The sequence below is a fragment of the Copadichromis virginalis genome, linkage group LG17, assembly GCF_057382275.1.
Source record: "Copadichromis virginalis isolate Kocher_CV1m ecotype Utaka linkage group LG17, C_Virginalis_male_GT1.1, whole genome shotgun sequence".
Taxonomy (NCBI): domain Eukaryota; kingdom Metazoa; phylum Chordata; class Actinopteri; order Cichliformes; family Cichlidae; genus Copadichromis; species Copadichromis virginalis.
This window is the reverse complement of record NC_140634.1, coordinates 935,565-958,027: the sequence shown is the minus strand read 5'-3', so window position 1 is coordinate 958,027 and position 22,463 is coordinate 935,565. Positions and strand designations below refer to the sequence as shown.

General features: G+C 46.6%; 1 protein-coding gene and 1 pseudogene across 4 annotated transcripts in view; one reads left to right on the top strand and one right to left on the bottom strand.

The window, feature by feature from the left end:
* LOC146688689 (protein NLRC3-like) overlaps positions 1–14,068 on the top strand; it is a 34,804-nt gene extending 20,736 nt beyond the window's left edge. For all 4 annotated transcript variants that reach the window (XM_085436456.1, XM_085436458.1, XM_085436455.1 and 1 more), the window contains 3 exons: positions 11,904–12,077; positions 12,785–12,831; positions 12,992–14,068. In XM_085436456.1, coding sequence (XP_085292582.1) covers positions 11,904–12,077; positions 12,785–12,831; positions 12,992–13,515 — 745 coding nt within the window. In that variant the 3' untranslated portion in view covers positions 13,516–14,068. The remainder of the gene's footprint in view (positions 1–11,903; positions 12,078–12,784; positions 12,832–12,991) is intronic.
* On the bottom strand, positions 10,993–11,626 carry LOC146688690 (uncharacterized; annotated as a pseudogene).
* Positions 14,069–22,463: the final 8,395 nt, after the last annotated feature.

Genomic DNA, 22,463 nt, shown 5'->3' with positions numbered 1-22,463 from the left:
CCTCCGGAGCCCCACAGGCTAACCCGTATATATATGTATATATGTGTGTATATATGTATATGTAAGATAAGATAAGATAAGATAGAACTTTATTAATCCCTCGGGTGGGTTCCTCTGGAAAATTTGGTTTCCAAAAGCACAGCACCGACAGAAGTTACAGTTACAGAATGATATATATATATATATATATATATATACACACACACACACACACACATATAAATACAGAGACAAATATATATATATAATACACGAAGGGGATAAATAGAATAAATAGGAATAAAAATAAAAATACAAGTGATTTGCACATTTCAAGTATTGAGGTCTATTGCACAATTGACTATTTACAAAAGTATTGCACAAAGGTATTGCACAGTGAGGTGAAGAGGCACTACAGCTTAGTTGTTCCCCCCTCCTTTGTCCTCCTGTTTCCCTTCCCTCTCCCCTCCAGAGAGGAGTTAAACAGTTTGATGGCGTGTGGGACAAAGGAGTTTTTAAGTCTGTTAGTTCTTGTCTTGGGAAGAAGCAACCTGTCACTGAACAGACTCTTCTGGTTGTTAATGGCCATGTGCAGAGGATGCCCAGCATTGTTCATAATGTCCAGCAGTTTTTTTAGTGTCCTTTTCTCTGCCACTGTCACCAGAGTGTCCAGCTTCATGCCGACCACAGAGCCAGCCTTCCTGATCAGTTTCTCCAGCCTGCATGAGTCCTTCTTTGCTGTGCTGCTCCCCCAGCACACCACAGCATAGAAAAGTACTCCAGCAACCACTGACTGGTAAAACATCCTCAGGCGCTTCCTGCAGATGTTAAAAGACCTCAGCCTCCTGAGGAAGTACAGTCGGCTTTGGGCTTTTTTATACAGGTGCTCTGTGTTGCATGACCAGTCCAGTTTATTGTCCACCCACAGCCCGAGGTACTTGTACTTGTTGACCACCTCCACCTCCTCCCCCTCTATCTGAACCGGCAGTGGACCTTCTCTGGACCTCCCGAAGTCCACAACCAGTTCCTTAGTCTTTGAGGTGTTGAGTTGCAGGTGGTTTGTGTGACTCCATGCGACAAAGTTCCTCACCAGACTTCTGTACTCCTCTTCCTGATCATCCCAGATACACCCCATGATGGCTGTGTCATCTGCAAACTACTGAATATGGCATAATTCAGAGTTGTAGCAGAAGTCAGAGGTGTACAGGGTGAAGAGAAGAGGGGACAGCACAGTTCCCTGTGGTGCTACTGTGCTGCTGACCACAGTGTCAGACGTGATGTCCTTCAGCCTGACGTACTGTGGTCTGTCGGTGAGGTAGTCGGAGATCCAAGCCACCAGGCAGGGGTCCACCTCCATCCTGTTCAGTTTTTCCTGAAGCATACAGGGCCGGATGGTATTAAAGGCACTGGAAAAGTCAAGAAACAGGATCCTGACCATGCCTTTTCCCCCATCCAGGTGTGAGTGGGCTCTACAGTATGTATATGTATATATGTATATATATATGTATATATGTGTATATATATGTATATATGTGTATATATATGTATATGTGTGTGTGTGTTTATATATGTATGTATATGTGTGTATGTATATATGTATATATATATATACGTGTATGTATGTATATACGTATGTATATATTGGCATGAATACACTTGAAGCTCTTTATGAACAATTCTCTTCTAGTAACTGTTCATCATTCCAGCCTACCAAGCAGTTCTGCAAACTCTCCAAATGACGTGCCAACAGAATTGTAATGATCATCTTGGTGTTGTGACCACCCCTAGTAAATCTCCTGTGCTAATTTCAGCTGGCTGCACAGTTGTGGTCGAGGGTTCTGCCAAGCTTCTCAGCCCAGCTAGTCAATGTGTTGTCATTCAGCACCCGGGTTCAGGCCTGCCGGGTGGTTTGTGTGTCAGTAATTGTCTAGTCGCTCTTAAAGCTGGTACACACACTCAGGTTCCAGTTGTTGTATCAAACGGAACAGAGCAAGAGATCTACATACCAGCTTTGAGTGTTATTGCAGAGCTGGGAGGCTATGACTGCATAGTCTCTGAGCACAGTGTGACAAACCCCCCAGATCGGGAGATGTTGTCAACACCCCTCACTTTCAATTTCGGTGAGTCACCAATACCAGCAGAATGGAAAGAACGGATCACAACAAAACTGAATGCCATGTCTGAAGTTTTTTCACATCATGACTTGGATTTTGGTTGCACTAAAGAAGTGAAGCATCACATCAAGCTCCATGACAATACCCCTTTTAAACACAAAGCAAGACCTATTCATCCCCAGGACATAGAAGCTGTTCGTAAACATCTTCGAGAGCTTCTAGATGCTGGTGTTATGAGGGAGTCGGAGTCATCATTTTCATCACCAATAGTGGTTGTCAAGAAGAAAAATGGAGACATTCAACTATGTATTGACTACCGCAAACTCAACCTGCAAACGATTAAGGATGCGTATGCATTGCCCAACTTGGAGGAATCGTTTACAGCACTCACTGGATCGAAATGGTTCTCTGTGCTTGATCTCAAATCTGGTTATTATCAGATAGAGATGGATGAAGCTGATAAAGCCAAAACCGCTTTTGTAACACCAATTGGGTTTTGGGAGTTCAACCGAATGCCTCAAGGAGTTACTAATGCACCTTCAACGTTCCAAAGACTTATGGAGAAGTGCATGGGAGACTTGCACCTGAAAGAGGTCCTGGTGTTTTTGGATGATTTGATCATATTCTCCAACACTTGAGGAGCACGAAGACCGTTTGCTGAGAGTGTTGAATCGCTTGAAAGAATTTGGGTTCAAACTTTCTCCAGAAAAATGCAAATTCTTTCAGACATCCGTCCGATACTTGGGCCACATTGTTTCAGAAAATGGTGTTGAGACAGACCCAGAAAAGGTTGCCACCTTGAAATCCTGGCCAATTCCATCCACCTTGAAGACCTTGAAATCTTTTCTGGGATTCGCTGGCTACTATAGGCGTTTTATTAAGGGATATGCCATGATCGACAAGCCACTTAACAACCTCACACGCGGGTACCCATCCACACAAAAAACCTCTAAAAATGAGACTTCTAAGAGCTCACAGTTTGATCCCAAGCAATCCTTTGGTTCCAGGTGGAGTCCTGAATGTCAGTTGGCTTTTGATACTCTCATTGACAAACTTACCACTGCACCAGTTCTAGGTTTTGCTGATCCGGCACTGCCTTACATTCTCCACACAGATGCCAGCACCACCGGATTGGGTGCTGCCCTTTACCAAGAGCAAGAGGGGAGACTTAGGGTGATAGCCTATGCTAGTAGGGGTTTGTCATCCAGTGAAAGTCGTTACCCAGCTCCCAAGCCTGAATTCTTGGCACTGAAGTGGAGCGTGACAGAAAAATTTCATGATTACTTGTACGGAGCAAGTTTTACAGTGGTCACGGATAACAACCCACTTACCTATATCTTGACATCAGCAAAGTTGGATGCTACCGGCCATCGTTGGCTGGCTGCTCTTTCTACATTCTCATTCAAGATACAGTATCGAGCTGGCAAGCAAAACCTGGATGCAGATGCACTTTCCTGTCGGCCCCATGATGGTACTTCCTTTAGTGAACCTGCTCAAAAAGATGAGGAGCTAATTAATCAGTTTACTCAACATCTCTCAACCAGCAGTGGCGGTGAAATATCAGCTGAAGTTGTCGATGCGATTTGCCAAAGTTGTGTTGTCAGGACCCAAGCTGAGAATAGTTTGGTCGAATCCCTGTCCATCAACACAGCAGTGCTTCCTGAGAATTACTCAGAAGATTCCCATGGACTTCCTGTTATTTCCACCATATTCCATTCTGAGCTTTATGAAGAACAGAGAACTGATCCAACTCTCCGGGAGGTTATTCACCAGTTGGAGTCAGGAGAAAAAGTTCCTCTGACAGCCACGAAAGAGTTTCCTGAAATTCCTCTTCTCCTTCGAGAACTGAACAAATTGGAGCTGATTGATGGTATTCTCTATTGGAAGTGATATGAAAATGAACAACCATCATACCAACTGGTCCTTCCGACAGAACTGCGGCAAACTGTTCTCCACAGCCTCCACAATGATATGGGCCACCTGGGAGTGGAACGGACCCTTGACCTTGCCAGGACTCGGTTCTATTGACAGGAATGGCAGTGGATGTGGAAAATAAAATAAAAACCTGTGGCCGGTGTATTCGCCGGAAAAGCTTGCCGGAGAGAGCTGCTCCTCTTGTTAACATTCGGACATCACGTCCACTTGAACTCATTTGTATGGATTTCCTCAGTCTCGAGCCCGATACCAGCAACACCAAAGACATCCTGGTACTGACAGATCATTTCATCAAATATGCCCTTGCCATTCCAACACCAAACCAAAAGGCAAAAACTGTGGCTAAATGTCGTTGGGAAAACTTCATCATTTATTATGGAATTCCAGAAAGACTCCATACAGATCAAGGGCCAGACTTTGAGTCGAAATTGATAAAGGAGTTATGTGCCCTGTTGGGAGTCCAAAAGTGTCACACAACACCGTACCATCCAAGAGGAAACCCAGTAGAGAGGTTTAATCGCACTCTACTGGCCATGTTGGGAACTCTTTTTTTTTTTTTCCTGCCTGTCCCGTTTGGCTCTTTTGCCATCAGAATTATTGTCTAAAGGCAAAGAAAGATGCCCAACGGATTTACTTTACCAAATTGACCATACCAGCCTTGCCGTAATGGTCCATTTGATTCACCTTTTATTGTTTATTTTATTTTCACTTGCTGAATACGGGACAGACTTGACTGGGGGAAAGAAGGGGAGAAAGAAAGAGGGAAAGAGAAACAGCTGAGAAGAGGGACGGGGGAGAAGGGCAAAAACAAAAACCAACAGAATGGGCAGAAAAAATAAAAAATACAAAAACAATGCATCTATCAATCACCTGGATCACCTGTTGAGAAAGAAAAAAGAAAACAAGCAGAAGAGAACAAGAGTAATAGAATAAACAACATCACAATGATATATGGGAATATGACAGTAAATACTAAATATTAAACATTATTGTGCAGCACATAAGATCAACAGAACACAGTGTGCTTTGAGTTAGGAGCCAAAAAGGGTGTAGTTTGTGGGTGTGATCACCCGTGTGTACACCTGTGAGCATGGACGCGCTTGTTTTTTTTAAAAGGTTCCTTCATGTAATGATCTGCTAGAGGGTGTGGGGGAGCCACTGTCCCGTCCTCCAGGGCATGAAGCAGGTATGGAGGAGATCGAAACTCCAGACATCCAGAGGCCCCCAGAACACAAGAGACCAAGGAAGACCAACAGAGGGGCAGCCGTGCCACTGTCCCAGAAAGAGCTGAGGAGAGTCCCAGATGAGGGCTCACTCAGCAGCCGCGGAGCAGAAGCCAGGGGGAGTTGCAGTGACGCGCCCGTGAGCTCCGCCGGCAGCCAGCCGTGCCTGAGTGACCGAGCCCCAGGCCGAGAGGCCGGGGGCACCCCACCTCCGAAGTGGCCCGAGCGAGCCCCAGGCTCCAGGCCCCGATAAGCGGCCGCCAAGGAGTGAGCCGATGTGTACCTGGACGCCCATCCCCGGACACAAAGAACCACCAACGCACCGATGTCTGAGGGAGTCCGCCACTGGCAGGGGAAGTGGTGGTAGAGGGAGATAGGCCTCCAAACCTTGGAGGGCCTGAGATGTCCCCAGAGAGGTGGCGTCTGACACCCAACCTGAAATATAGACACAGACATACAGGCACACACATATACAAACATCCATTCCCACCCTCATGCTCTCATATGCACTTACTCCACACTCAACCAATGTGGAGACAGACATAAAGAGACACTGTACACACGATCACACTCCCCAAGCGTACTCTACGAACTGGGTTTAGGTACCCTTGCCCCTGGAGGGGGGAACTGCACCCAGACCCAGGTGGTGTTACCCTTTTCCCTTCGGTGGGGAGAGGCAGACCGCCCCGACTCCTCAGCAGCAGGGAGGCCCCACATTCCAGACCCCAGTCGGATGGACAACTCCTCCTCCTAGCCCCCCCGCTCCAGCAGGCCGCAGAGAACGGGGGTGAGAGAAGACTCCAAACCTCCCTCCACCCGCTCATTGTAGTGTTGATGCATGTGTGTTCTAAGGTGCATTTAAAACCCAAGAGGGCATGGAGCTACCTGCCAGAGAGCAGCAGGTAAGCGCATAGTCCCTCCTGCTAGCCCTCAATGTCTACGTGTATTTAAAATTGAGAGGTGGGCAACGACACCAGGGGTGAGATGTACACCCTGATGGTCTTTTGGAATCCGTGTAGCGTGCCCACCCCCAAGATCCTATATGTATGTGTAATGAGAGTGTGAGTAATGTGAATGTCTAAGTTGTGAGATAAAATTGAGGCAGAGGCAGCCAGAAGGGGACAGGGGACAGGGGGGGGGGGGGGGGTAGCCTCCTCTGCATATTGGGAACTCTTGAATCCAAAGGTTGCTAACCAACCGGACATAGTGGTGGTAGACAAACAGAAGAAGACGGCCATAGTGATCGATGTAGCGGTTCCGAATGACAGCAATATCAGGAAGAAGGAAGACAAGAAGCTGGAGAAATACCAGCTATATATATATATATATATATATATATATATATATATATATATATATACATACATATGTATGTATGTATGTATGTATATATATATATATATATATATATGTATCAACAAGAAGGCATCGGTGGGCAAGAGACGAAAACAAGGCGTTGTTGGATTGCTACTACACAAGTAACCCCGGCGGAAGGGGCTACATGAACAGGATGAGAGACCTATGGATTCTTCGATACCCAACATCCACAATGACGGCGAAACAACTAGTAGCTCAGTGTTCCAACATTCGAAAGAAGGGACTGCTCTCACAGCTAGAGATTGACGAGGTACAACACAAATGCTACGGCAAGGAGGAGTCAGGACGCCAGGTCAGGGGGGAGATATCATCACCCCCACCCGAGATTGGGTACATAGCCCCAAGTGCAATAGGAGAAGGATCGTTGAGTGCGAGAGGAACTGACCTGAAAAATAGGATCATGGCCAAGCTTGAAACCTGGATCCCTCGTAGCCGGTTATCAAGATTAAGTGAAGTACCCTCAGAAGGTCTGCTAGATGATGTTAATGCAGCACTACGGACGATACCTACAACCACGATTACCGACACCAACAAGCTGATCTACAATACGGCAGCAGTGATCAGTGAGATGCTTGGCTACAAGTTGAACAGCCACAAGGGGCAGTACCCTCCATGGAGAAGGAGGCTAGAGGGCAAGATCAAAGTAGCACGGAGGGAGGTTAGCCAACTAACGGAGTTGCAGAAAGGTGCGACAAAGGAGGTGCATAAGAAATACAGCAAGCTGTCCATACCTGAGGCCTTGGAAACTGCCAAGCAAAGACTCACAGCCTTGGCCAGCCGCTTGAGGAGGTACACCAGAGAGATAGAAAGCAGGAGAATAAACCAGCTGTTCTCCACAGAACCAGCAAAGGTGTACTCTCAGTGGCAAGGGAACAATAAGAGAACAGCACCACCAAGGCTGGAGACGGAGCAATACTGGAAGAGCATATGGGAGAAGGACACAACCCATAACGGCAATGCTCAGTGGCTAGTGGATCTGAGGGCAGACCACAGCGACCTCCCTGAACAGGGTCCAGTAACCATCACAGTGGCAGATATCCAAGAAAGGGTCTCCAGTATGAAGAGTTGGACAGCACCAGGGCCAGTCATGGTTCATGCCTACTGGCTAAAGAAGCTGACTGCACTCCACGAGCGTCTGACAGCACAAATGAACCAGCTGCTAGTTAACGAGAAACACCCGGAATGGCTAACCGAAGGTCGGACGGTCCTGATCCCCAAGGACCCCAAGAAGGGACCGGTCCCCTCCAACTACCGACCAATAACCTGCCTCAGTACTACATGGACGCTCCCGTCAGGCATCATATTGGCTAAGATGAACAGGCACATGGGTCAATACATGAGCGGGACACAGAAAGGAATTGGCAAGAATACCAGAGGCGCAAAACACCAGCTACTGGTAGACAAAACAGTCAGCCGAGACTGCAAGACCAGACTGACCAACCTGTGCACTGCCTGGATTGATTACAAGAAGGCCTATGACTCAATGCCCCACAGCTGGATACTGGAATGCCTAGAATTGTACAAGATCAATGGGACCCTAAGAGGCTTCATCAGGAACTCAATGGGGATGTGGCGTACAACACTAGAGGCCAACTCCAAGCCCATAGCACAAGTCACCATCAAGTGCGGGATCTACCAAGGAGATGCTCTGTCCCCACTGCTGTTCTGCATAGGCCTGAACCCCCTCAGTGAGATCATTAACAAGACTGGCTACGGATACCGACTACGGAACGGAGCAGTTGTCAGCCACCTGCTGTACATGGATGACATCAAGCTGTATGCCAAGAGTGAACGAGACATCGATTCACTGATCCACACTACCAGGCTATACAGCAATGACATTGGAATGTCGTTCGGACTGGAGAAGTGTAGTCAGATGGTAACAAGGAGAGGGAAGGTAGTCAGAACTGAGGGGATTGAACTACCAGAAGGCAACATTGCAGACATAGAGGACAGTTACAAGTACCTGGGGATCCCGCAGGCGAATGGGAACCATGAAGAGGCCGCTAGAAAAGCTGCAACCACCAAGTACCTGCAGAGGGTCAGGCAAGTCCTGAGGAGTCAGCTGAATGGTAAGAACAAGATCCGGGCTATCAACACATACGCCCTGCCCGTGATCAGGTACCCTGCTGGGGTAATAGGCTGGTCAAAGGAGGAGATAGAAGCCACTGACATAAAGACAAGAAAGCTCCTTACCATGCATGGAGGGTTTCACCCCAAGTCCAGCACCCTGAGGCTGTATGCTAAGCGGAAGGAAGGGGGCCGGGGACTGGTGAGTGTCAGCACCACAGTCCAGGATGAGACAACGAACATCCAAGAATACATTGGGAAGATGGCCCCAACTGACCGAGTGCTCAGTGAATACCTCAGGCAGCAGAAACCCAAGAAAGAGGAGGGAGACGAGGAACCATCATGGAAGGACAGGCCCCTGCACGGTATGTACCACCGGCAGATAGAGAAGGTGGCTGATAACCAGAAATCCTACCAGTGGCTGGACAAAGCTGGACTGAAAGACAGCACAGAGGCACTAATCATGGCAGCACAAGAACAAGCTCTGAGCACAAGATCCATAGAGGCTGGGGTCAATCACACCAGGCAAGACCCCAGGTGCAGGCTGTGTAAAGATGCCCCAGTGACAATCCAGCACATAACAGCAGGGTGCAAGATGTTAGCAGGCAAGGCATACATAGAACGCCATAACCAAGTGGCCGGCATAGTGTACAGGAACATCTGTGCCGAGTATAACCTGGAAGTCCCGAGGTCAAAATGGGAGATGCCCCATAGGGTGGTGGAGAATGACCGAGCTAAGATCCTGTGGGACTTCCAGATACAGACGGACAAAATGGTGGTGGCTAACCAACCGGACATAGTGGTGGTAGACAAACAGAAGAAGACGGCCATAGTGATCAATGTAGCGGTTCCGAATGACAGCAATATCAGGAAGAAGGAACACGAGAAGCTGGAGAAATACCAAGGGCTCAGAGAAGAGCTTGAGAGGATGTGGAGGGTGAAGGTAACGGTGGTCCCCGTGGTAATCGGAGCACTAGGTGCGGTGACTCCCAAGCTAGGCGAGTGGCTCCAGCAGATCCCGGGAACAACATCGGAGATCTCAGTCCAGAAGAGCGCAGTCCTGGGAACAGCTAAGATACTGCGCAGGACCCTCAAGCTCCCAGGCCTCTGGTAGAGGACCCGAGCTTGAAGGATAAACCGCCCGCAGGGGCGTGCTGGGAATTATTATTTATTATACATACATACATACATATACACTATGTATGTATATATGTGTATATGTATGTATGTATATATATATATATATATATATATATATATATATATGTGTGTGTATATGTATGTATATATATATGTGTGTATATGTATGTATATATATATATATATATATATATATACACTATGTATGTATATATGTGTATATATATATATATATATGTATGTGTGTGTGTGTGTGTGTGTGTGTATGTATATATGTGTGTGATTAAAGTGGTGGGTGAGTTCTTTTACATTTTGAGAAAAGCCAATTGAGCCTAATAACAGATTAAATGTTTTGTTGAGGCTGTCGTTTTTAGCATCTACAGTACATGGATGTTAAAATCACCCATCCATCCATCCATCCATCCATCCATCCATTCGCTTCTGCTTATCCTTTTCAGGGTCGCGGGGGGCGCTGGAGCCTATCCCAGCTGTCATAGGGCGAGAGGCGGGGTACACCCTGGACAGGTCGCCAGTCTGTCGCAGGGCCAACACACAGGGACAGACAACCATTCGTGCTCACATTCACTCGCACATTCACACCTAGTGGCAATTTGGATTATCCAATTAACCTATCCCCACAATGATTATTTTATCTGAGCTGGGCACTAAATCAGATAAAAAGTCTGAGAAATCAGACAAACTCTGTGTAAGGCCCAGTTGGACGATAGATGATAACAAATAAGACTGGGTTTTGAGTTTTACAGCTGGGGTGGACAAGGCTAAGCATCAGGATTTCAAATGAATTAATTAAAAGTCTGTCTTGGTCTTTCGTTGAATAATAGGCTGGTGTGAAAATTTGCTGATTTCTTAATCAATTATTAAGTCATGCACTAACAGAGACTTGGAAGAGAGAAACCGAATGTTTAATAATCCACATTTCACTGTGTTACTCTTTGGTTCAGTTATGGATACTGTATTGTTCTTTCTTTGTGATTTTTTTTATGTTTGTTTTTTTGCTGGTTTTTAGTTTGTTGTTTTTCTGTGTGGGAGCTGACACAATCTCTATGGAGAAGTGGTTTGGGGGGAATAACAGGAGAAGCTGCAGAGAGGCGTGTAAGACTGCAACTCTGCTTCCTGGTCCCAACTCTGGATAGTCATATTTTGTGAAGTTTAATAAATTTTCCCATATTTCTAGAAATGAGAGCTGCTCCATCCAAAGTGGGATGGATGCCGTCCCTCCTAACAAGACCAGGTTTCCTCCAGAAGGTTTGCCAATTATCTATAAAGCCCACATCGTTTCTGGGACACCACTCAGACAGCCAGCAATTTAAGGAGAACATGCGGCTAAACATTTCACTCCGGGTTTATTTGGGGAGGGGACCAGAGAAAACTACAGAGTGCGACATAGTTTTTGGCAAAGTTACCTCCAATTGACGTAACCGGGTGTCATTACTGCCAACGTGAATTATAATTTTACTTAATTTCCATTTATACTGAGCCAGCACTTTGAAATATCCCCCAGTGTCGCCTGCTCTGGCTCCTGGAAGACAATTGACTATGGTTGCTGGTGTCTCTAGTTTCACGTCTAAGAACAGAATCGCCAATTACCAGAGTTTGAACCCCGGCGGGTGTGTCGCTGAGTGGGGAAAAACATGTAGACACATGAACAGGTTGGTGGTGTACCTGGGACTGCTTTTTAAGATTATGCTTCCTCCTCACCGTCACCCAGCCACCCTCTTTCCACAGCTGTATGTGCAGGTATGTATGGGTGTATTCGTATGTACGCATGTGTATACATAATTTGTACATGTCCTTTTTGTGTAAATGTAAATGCCTGTGTTATTGTGTTGATACTTATGTTATTGTGTATTACACACAACGGAGAGATGCCAAACTTACAATAAAGGGGTATTCTATTCTATTCTATTCTAGCTCCTCCAAGACCATGAATTAGACAAGCAGACGAAGTTTAATAAATGAAATTGAATCGATGTTATTGTATCTGACAAACAAAAACAAATCATTGCTCCCAGATGGACTAGTTTTCATTTGAATCTCTCTGCAGTCTGTCAGGCTGTCTGATCACAGAGGGTGGCTGTACTTCTCTGGCCTCAGCTCTGAGCTCCAACCCCTCCCATCTGAGAGAGCTGGACCTGAGCTACAATCATCCTGGACCGTCAGGAATGAAGCTGCTGTCGGCTGGACTGAAGGATCCAGGCTGGAGACTGGACACTCTCAGGTATGGAGAGAATGTCTGATAGACGAGGAAGAGCTGGAAACATTCCCTGGGTCCTTCACTCACTTCCTGTTTGTTTGTTTCATGTTGATATGACATGAACAATCATACATGCAGGAACATTTTCTGGGACAGAAAAAAATATTCAGAATCAGAATCAGAAAGGGTTTTATTGCCAAATGTTGAGCGGGTTTACAACATTAGGAAATTGCTGCGGTGCTTCAGTGCAAACATACTGTTAGAAATTAAGCTTAAATAGACATGAAAATAAAAATGAGAATAAGAATTAAAAGTGCTAAGTAGATAGATAGATATATACATGATATATACATGAGTGCAGGTGGTGATCAGTGCCAAACATGGAATGATGCAGTGAACACAGCGTAGGGTCATGTGTTAGTGGTGGGAACAGTTCAGGCTGAATAATAAAGAGAGAAGGGATTTGGAACTAACTAGTTATACTTAATTAAACACAAAATAACACTTGTAATTCACCTCTTCGCTGTCAAGTTCTACCATAGTTTGCTTGAATAAAACATTACCTAATTTATTTTTAATGTTTTGATCAAGCTAGGCTAATAGCTTCCAGTCCTTGTACTAAACTAGGGGGAACAGTTCCTTTATCAGTGTCTAACAGTGTGTGTATGAGAGCCATGTAATGTCCATGTGTGCATGCTGATTGTGCTGGTCTGACCCCCTCCTCCTTTCAGTTTGGAGCCTGCTGGAGTCCGATGGTTGAGACCAAGTCTGAGGAAGTGTAAGTGTGTTTTTAATGGGATTCATGAAAACAAACAGCACACATTCAACCATCTTCATCATTCACATCTCTGATGTCATGAGTCATCATCAAAGTGTCAATCAATGAACAGATGATGGATCAATAACTGCAGCTGGATTGTGTTTGTTCTCTCCATCAGATTCCTGTCAACTCACAATCGACACAAACACAGTACATACAAACCTCCAACTGTCTGACAACAACAGGAAGGTGACACATGTGGAGAAGGTTCAGTCATATCCTGATCATCCAGACAGATTTGATGTTCCTCAGCTGCAGTGTAGAAATGGTCTCACTCGTCGCTGTTACTGGGAGGTCGCATGGAGAGGAAGGGTTTATATATCAGTGAGTTACAGAAGAATCAGAAGGAAAGGAGGCAGTGATGACTGTAGGTTTGGACACAATGATCAGTCCTGGAGCCTGGACTGCTTTGATGATGGTCCTCGTTCTGTGTGGCACAATAACAGAGAAACATTCGTCTCCTCCTCCTCCTCTGTCTCTAACAGAGCAGCAGTGTATGTGGACTGTCCTGCTGGCACTCTGTCATTCTACAGAGTCTCCTCTGACACTCTGATCCACCTCCACACCTTCAACACCACATTCACTGAACCTCTTTATCCTGGGTTTAGACTCTGGTCTGGTTCCTCAGTGTCCCTGTGCTGAGTGGAGTGTAAAGAGTGTCTCCTGTTAGAGAAACACTCTGACTGTTGAACAGATAGTTCAGTCTGTACATGTCTGTCTCTTTCACTCAAACACATTTTCAGATTCATGGATTAAATCAGTTGATGTTTGAAACTCTTCTAAATGATTCCTTGTAAACTTCTTCCTCTTCAGTTCTTTAAAGACTGAAGCTCCCATTATTCCAGGATCCACATGTTGTTTTTCTGTCTTTTCCCACTCAAAGCTTCACAGTGAATCTCAGTATGTTGTGTTTCTCTGAAGCTCAGTTCACAACCAGCTCCTCTCCATTTTCAACAAGTCTGAGCTCATTAAAATGAAACCAAATGTTTGATTTCATTCTTAATGAGATTTGTCTAAACTCTCTACATGCTTTTACTGTTTCACTCATTATTGGAAGCTCATCATTTAAAAATGTTTCAGCCATATAAGCTGAAAATATTGGCTGAATAGTTTTGAATGCAGTTTTAACCAGAATATGATTGTATTGAGGGATCATAATGCATGCAACACATGTAGTAAAAAAGCAAAGGCTGCATTAACCATTTAAATGAAAATGTGTAATGTCTGTGTTTAAAAAAAAAAAAAGACTTTCTTCTACTATTCTTTCAAAATAAATCCCTTGTTAAGAAACAGGAAGATATGATGGCATTTATTTCATCGCACTTTGGATCTGGCTGTTTAAGAGAGCCTTTGTTTGTCTTCACAGTCCACAGCTAAAATAATATTCACATATTGCCCTTTTTCCTTTATATGTTACCCTATGTAAGTTTATCTATGTAAGTTTATTTATGAAAGATGGCGCCGGTGAGGTCGGCTGCCGTCACGACTGCTCCGACCACTTTTTCTTTGTCTTTGTTTTTTAAGTTAGTTTTCAGCGTTTCTAAATCGGCAAAATCATCACCATTGGGTACATTAGGTATGACAGTGACACTCTTGTTTCTATTGGTATACAATGTACTCACAATTCGAAGTTTTTAACTCCGGATCCGAGCTGGCCGAGTGAGATCTCGAGGGAGAACAAAGGGAAGCGGCGGCGGCCTAGAGGGAAGCGAGCTGGCGTCAGGAACAGGCTGAGAGCTCGTGCACACCGCACACCTCTGCCTAGCATCCTGCTCGCCAACGTCCAGTCACTGGAGAACAAGCTTGACGACCTCAGGGCCAGGATAAAGTTCCAGAGAGACATTCGGGACTGCAATCTCCTCTGCTTCACCGAGACATGGCTGAACCCAGCGGTGCCGGACCACGCCATCCAGCCGGCCGAGTTCTTCTCGGTTCACCGCATGGACAGGACACGGGACTCGGGGAAGTCAAGGGGAGGCGGCGTGTGTTTAATGGTGAACAACAACTGGTGCAACAGTGCGAACGTTGTTCCTCTCACACGCTCCTGCACACCAAATCTGGAACTACTGTCCATCATGTGTCGTCCTTTTTATCTACCTCGGGAATTTACATCGGTCATTGTAAGTGCCGTTTATATTCCACCACAAGCGGACACGGTCACCGCCTTATGCGAGCTGCATGAGGCACTCACACAGCACCAGACACAACACCGGGACGCTGCGCTTATTGTGACGGGGGACTTTAATAGCGCCAACCTCAAACGCGCAGCGCCGAACTTTTATCAACACATCACCTGCCCCACCAGGGGTGAAAGGACACTGGACCACTGCTACACTACGGTCAAGGACGGCTACAAGGCACAATCCCGCCCTCCGTTTGGCAAATCTGATCACGCCGCCATCTTCCTCATGCCAAAATATAAACAAAGGCTGAAACAGGAAGTTCCGGTTCAGAGGAAGGTCGCGCGCTGGACGGATCAATCGGTGGCCGCGTTACAGGACGCACTCGATGACGCAGACTGGGGCATGTTCAGAAACAGCTCCGATGATGATGTCAACGTGTTTACGGAAGCGGTTGTGGGATTCATCGGGAAACTAGCGGATGATACCGTGGAGACAAAGACTATCACAACGTTTCCCAACCAGAAGCCGTGGGTGGATAAAACCATCCGCAACGCTCTGAGATCCCGCACCGCTGCCTACAACACGGGACTCACAACGGGGGACATGGACCCGTACAAAGCCGCGTCATATAATGTGCGGAGGGCGGTGAAAGAGGCGAAGCAGCGCTACGGGAGGAAACTAGAGTCACAACTCCAACAGAGTGACTCTAGGAGCCTGTGGCGGGGACTAAGGACAATAACGGACTATAAAGCACCAACAACCGGTATGACGAACGCGGCCATGACTCTGGCAGACGAGCTGAACACTTTCTATGCTCGCTTCGAGGCTGCAGCTAAGGTCTCCAACAATGCTAGTGTTAGCAGCGCTAACGGCTGCAGACAGGAAGATACTGCCAGCACCAGAAACGTGCTCGTCATCTCCGAGCATGAAGTAAGGAGAGCCTTCAAAAGAGTGAACACCAGGAAAGCAGCAGGACCAGACGGCATCCCAGGTCGTATCCTAAGAGACTGCGCATACCAGCTAGCTCCTGTGTTCACTGAGATATTCAACATCTCTTTATCTCAGTCGGTGATCCCCACATGCTTCAAAGAGTCCATCATTGTTCCTGTCCCGAAGAAACCCCACCCTGCTTCTCTCAATGACTATCGCCCTGTAGCCCTCACCTCAGTAGTGATGAAGTGCTTTGAACGCCTGGTCAGAGACTTCATCATTTCTTCACTACCAGACACACTGGACCCACTACAGTTCGCTTACCGTCCAAATCGTTCCACAGACGATGCCATCTCTCATCTCCTCCACACATCACTCACTCACTTGGACACTAGAAGGGGGAATTATGTTAAAATGCTCTTCATAGACTACAGCTCTGCATTTAACACCATAATTCCCTCCACACTCACCACCAAGCTGGAGCATCTGGGACTCAGCTCATCTATGTGTCAGTGGATCTCCAACTTCCTAACTGGCAGACCACAGGCAATAAGGATGGGCGGACATGTCTCAGCCTCCACCACTCTCAGCACTGGAGCCCCCCAGGGGTGTGTTCTGAGCCCCCTGCTGTACTCTTTGTACACATATGACTGCGTGGCCACTACCAGCTCCACCACCATCATCACGTTTGCTGACGACACCGTCGTGGTGGGCCTGATCTCTGATAACAACGAGACGGCCTACCTGAAGGAGATTAGGAATCTGGAGAACTGGTGCCAGAGGAACAACCTCCTTCTAAACGTCAGTAAGACAAAGGAGCTGATAGTGGACTTTTTTTTGTTTTTTTTGTTTTTGCTTCTGAAGTATGAGGAAAGTTTTACCATGGCACCAAGTTTTAGATTTGGTGTTTTCTCACCTATAAGAGAAAGAATATTCTGTGACAAGTCCTAAGACCGGGCTTCTGTATTTTTATTTACTTTTGTTTTTCAGTTTTATCTGTCATTTTTCATTTTATTTTTATTTTTTGAACAGTGCACTGATTTCTCTTTGTGAATTTCTTTTCTTTAAGCAGATTTGCACGTCGGGAATTAAAAGCGCTACACGTCGTCGAGAAAATTGTTGCAAGTGAGTTTCTCCACATTAAAATGGGCTCTGGAGAAAGCCACTTATTTGGGACAATTAGAAAATGAGAGTCCCAGCCTAAAAAAGATTCAGCGAGGTAATCCGACCTAAAGTTCTTCTTTTTCTTTTTGAAATGACGTCATTTTGCTGACAGTGGAAACTAAATGCGACGATGGTTTCCACTATCAGCAAAGAAAGAAAGAATGGATGAATGAATGAATGAATGGAAATAAAAACAAACTGACTGACTGGTAAAAGCTGACAAGACTTGACCATGACTCAAGGTTAACCTCCACCTAGACAGGACAAAAGGGTGGATGAATTTATGTGTTTCATTTTACAGGAGCAGAAAGATGACAGCACCATTCGAGGTTGCGTGATGATTTAACCTTTTAAATGCCACTTTCTATGTTTGTGAATCTACCAGGGGTGTGTTATTCATAGGCTTGTGTTGCTCACAGAAGTTTTTTTTTTTTTTTTTTTTTTTGCCTGTCCCGTTTGGCTCTTTTGCATCAGAATTGTTGTCTAAAGGCAAAGAAAGATGCCCAACGGATTTACTTTACCAAATTGATCATCCCAGCCTTGCCGTAATGGTCCATTTGATTCACCTTTTATTGTTTATTTTATTTTCACTTACTGAACATGGGACAGACTTGACTGGGGGAAAGAAGGGGAGAAAGAAAGAGGGAAAGAGAAACAGCTGAGAAGAGGGACGGGGGAGAAGGGCAAAAACCAAAAACCAACAGAATGAGCAGGAAAAATAAATAAATAAAATACATATATCAATCACCTGGATCACCTGCTGAGAAAGAAAAAAGAAAACAAGCAGAAGAGAACAAGAGTAATAGAATAAACAACATCACAATGATATATGGGAATATGACAGTAAATACTAAATATTAAACATTATTGTGCAGCACAAGATCAACAGAACACAGTGTGCTTTGAGGTAGGAGCCAAAAAGGGTGTAGTTTGTGGGTGTGATCACCCGTGTGTACACCTGTGAGCATGGACGCGCTTGTTTTTTGTTTTTTTTTAAAAGGTTCCTTCATGTAATGATCTGCTAGAGGGTGTGGGGGGGCCACAGCCCCGTCCTCCAGGGCATGAAGCAGGTATGGAGGAGATCAAAATTCCAGACATCCAGAGGCCCCCAGAACACAAGAGACCAAGGAAGACCCACAGAGGGGCAGCCGCGCCACTGTCCCAGAAAGAGCTGAGGAGAGTCCCAGATGAGGGCTCACTCAGCAGCCGCGGAGCAGAAGCCAGGGGGAGTTGCAGTGACGCGCCCGTGAGCTCCGCCGGCAGCCAGCCGTGCCTGAGTGACCGAGCCCCAGGCCGAGAGGCCGGGGGCACCCCACCTCCGAAGTGGCCCGAGCGAGCCCCAGGCTCCAGGCCCCGATAAGCGGCCGCCAAGGAGTGAGCCGGTGTGTACCTGGACGCCCATCCCCGGACACAAAGAACCACCAACGCACCAATGTCTGAGGGAGTCCGCCACTGGCAGGGGAAGTGGTGGTAGAGGGAGATAGGCCTCCTAAACCTTGGAGGGCCTGAGATGTCCCCAGAGAGGTGGCGTCTGACACCCAACCTGACATATAGACACAGACATACAGGCACACACATATACAAACATCCATTCCCACCCTCATACTCTCATATGAACTTACTCCACACTCAACCAACGTGGAGACAGACATAAAGAGACACTGTAACCACGATCGCACTCCCCAAGCGTACTCTACAAACTGGGTCTAGGTACACTTGCCCCTGGAGGGGGGAACTGCACCCAGACCCAGGTGGTGTTACCATTTTCCCTGCGGTGGGGGGAGGCAGACCGCCCCAACTCCTCAGCAGCAGGGAGGCCCCACATTCCAGACCCCAGTCGGATGGACAACTCCTCCTCCTAGCCCCCCCGCTCCAGCAGGCCGCAGAGAATGGGGGTGAGAGAAGACTCCAAACCTCCCTCCACCCGCTCATTGTAGTGTTGATGCATGTGTATTCTAAGGTGCATTTAAAACCCAGGAGGGCTTGGAGCTACCTGCCAGAGAGCAGCAGGTAAGCGCATGGTCCCTCCTGCTAGCCCTCAATGTCTACGTGTATTTAAAATTGAGAGGTGAGCAACGACGCCAGGGGTGAGGTGTACACCCTGATGGTAATTTGGATTCCGTGTATCGTGCCCACCCCCAAGATCCTATATGTATGTGTAATGAGAGTGTGAGTAATGTGAATGTCTAAGTTGTGGGATAAAATTGAGGCAGAGGCAGCCAGAAGGGGACGGGGGGGGGGGGGGGGGGGGAGGGGGGTAGCCTCCTCTGCACCCTGGTGACATACTCCTACTCCAAGGTCCTGCATGTGTGGGTGGTTGTGGTGGAGTGGGAAGGGGGAGGCAGCTGGAGATGGGGAGGGAAGGAAGGGAGGGGCAAGTGACCCCTCCCTGGGGCCAGCTCCCCCGCTGACCCTAGTAGGCACCCCCATACTCCGCGACCCGCCAGGGAAAGGGGGCCCAGGCCCATCCAGACCGGGGCCCAGTGCAGCAGCGCCTCCCGGCCCCACAGAGCCCGGGACAGTCCACCCAACCCCACCACAGAGAAAACTGTACCCACCCCACCATCCACTCATCTTCCAGACTACATAAGACAATAAACACCCAGGCTGAGATCTTCCTCCACCTCTCCTGTATCTCCTCCTCCTGCAGAGAGAGTTCCTGAAGAGAGGAAAGTTCCTGCAAGATGTGACAATCTCCCCCACCAGTTGAAGAGCCCCCCAGTTGGCTCGATGCACCGGCGGCACCCTGCTCCAGGGCTGGGCCCCCATGCACCCACCCGCCCACAACCCCGGCAACACACCAACCAGGACCCAAGCCCCTGAGGCCCGGCCCGGGCCCCAGCCCAGAGACGGAGCGCCCCCAGAACCTCACGCCCATCCCGGACCCACCCAGGGGCAGCCAGGCTAACAGGTCAGTAACCCACGTCCGTCAGCACAGACCCTCCCCTAGCCCCGCTGCACGCAGCCGCGAGGAAACAGTCACCTGAGAGCCAACAGAGCCCCTAACCGGACATGACCGCTACCCCGGGTTGAGCCCCCCAAGGAAGATGCCTCCGGGGAACCCCCCGATGCCCTAAGCCTGTCCCTACCCCCACACCAATCACAACAGTGAAGGCGGGACCAAACTATGACCCCCCACCCCCACTAGGTGATGGAGCTGATCAAAGGAGCCCAGAGCAATTGATCTGATGTGGTGGCAGAGGCTGTATCAAGACTAATGTAATCTAATAGATAATTTCTATATTGGTTAGAATTAAGATTACTTTTATTTTTCCAGTTCATGAGGACAGTTTTCTTGGCTATGCATAGGGCAGTGAAAACCATATGGGCGATATTCTTTTCTGAAGTGACATTATCTAAGCTGCCCAACAAACACACTAAGGGGGAAGTTGGAATGTTAGATTTCAGACACTTCGATAAGTCTTCACATGTCTCGCGCCAAAACTTCTGAACTGGTGGACAGAACCAAAGAGCGTGGATATAATTGTCCGGTGAGTTGGTTTGGCAGTGTGAGCAGTTGTTGGTAGACGTAAAGCCCATCTTGAACATCCGATGACCTGTATAGTGCACTGTCAATGGAAAATTTCTTCATACATTCTTATATAGTTCTATATTGTGTATTGTGTATTTTGTTGTACAGTTATTTTATTTTCAACTTTAATTTATATATTTTATCTTATTCTTCCCAGTTAAATTTACCCTTCATTCTAATTTGTGTTGTACAGTTATTTCATTTTTAACCTTAATTTATATTTTATTCCTTCCTAGTTAAATTTACCCTTTTTAATTTTTCATATTTATTTCCTATCTTATTCATAGCCTTTCCTTTTTTTGTTTTCTTTAGGTCACGAGCAGTTGTCCAAGCATTTCACTACATATCGTACTGTGTATGACTGTGTACGTGACAAATAAAATTTGAATTTGAATTTGAATTTGAAATTTGAATTTGAAATTGTATTTAGTAGTCAGTATAATCTTTTAGTGATATAAGTTTGCTTATGGTAGGATGCTGTTTGTAGTTATTTGGTAGTGACAGGATGTGTGATTTTTAGCAGGCTTGGTTCACCCCCGCATCCTGGGAGCATGGGAGAGGTCGTACCTTGTTTTATTGTTTTAACGTAGCTATGTCTGTTTTAGTCTAAGTGCTTTAACTGCTGGACTTCCTCACCGTGCCATCTAGGGTGGGGGAGACTACCCTCTTTATAACCAAGGATGTACCTTTTGTGCTTTCATGTTATATGACCCTTTGATCAGCAGGACACACACACACACACACACACACACACACACACACACACCTACTGAAGTATAAATAAAGATTGGGGCAGTTTCTTAGTGCGAGTCTCTCAGTAGGGAGCTGCCCTTGCAAGCAAGAACTCTGTGTGTTTCTCTTCTCTGAGTCTTTACTGAAGAAGTGTTTTAGAATATTTTCCCTAACATTGATTTGGTCCTTCGAGCCGGAGCAGAAAATATCAGAATTGTTATCTGTGACTCTGTTCCAAGATCCAGCACTGATTCCTGACGCCGTGGGGAGCCAGCACCGAAGCCTGTGCACAGCCCTCTTGGATGAGGAGAGAGCCCCAGGACGTTAAATTCGGGTCTGAGCTGGTGTTATAATCTGGTCCACGGCGGTGGGATTCAGTCCAATGATCTGAACCACCAGTGGGACGTCAGGGGTGAGAAACACTATTTTGGTATATAAGACGGCCGCAAAGGTTTAAAGAAACGTGATAAATTAGGTTGGGTTCGCCGAAAGGAGCTGAATTAGACTTAGGTTTTAGAGGTAGCCGAAATTACTTCGTGACAAATTAAAAAAGGTTGGGTTCGCCAAAAAGAGCTGAATTAGACTTGAGTTTTAGAGGTAGCTGAAATTATCTCGTGACAAATTAGCGCGCAAATGTCTATGTGTGTGTATGTGTCTGGAAGTAAGTTGATTTTACAGCACAATACGCTGCTGAACTACTTCCATTTTTGTTTTCTTTGCTGAGGCTCACGTGCTGGTGACAAAGGAGAACGGTTGAGTTTCATCTCATAAAACTGATACCGCTTCACCGTTAGGGTGAAGTTGAAGGCCGTATCAGTAAACCACTCTGAAGTCAAGCGTGCCAGCGACGGCCCAGCAAAATCTTTGAAAATGGGTGATAAACAAGTAAAATTAACACCTGATGAGAAATGTCTAGAAAAACAGCAAGCCGGAGCAGGACTAATCCAAAAGAAAGAGAGAGGAATGCATCGTGGAAGAGCAAGAGGTAGAAGAAACAAAGTAGACAGTAACTCAGAATAGGATAGCAGCTCAGGTGAAGAGAGCAGTTCAGACTAGGAAGAACATAATAATCCCTCACCCAGTGAAGATTAGAGATCACAGTAGTTTGA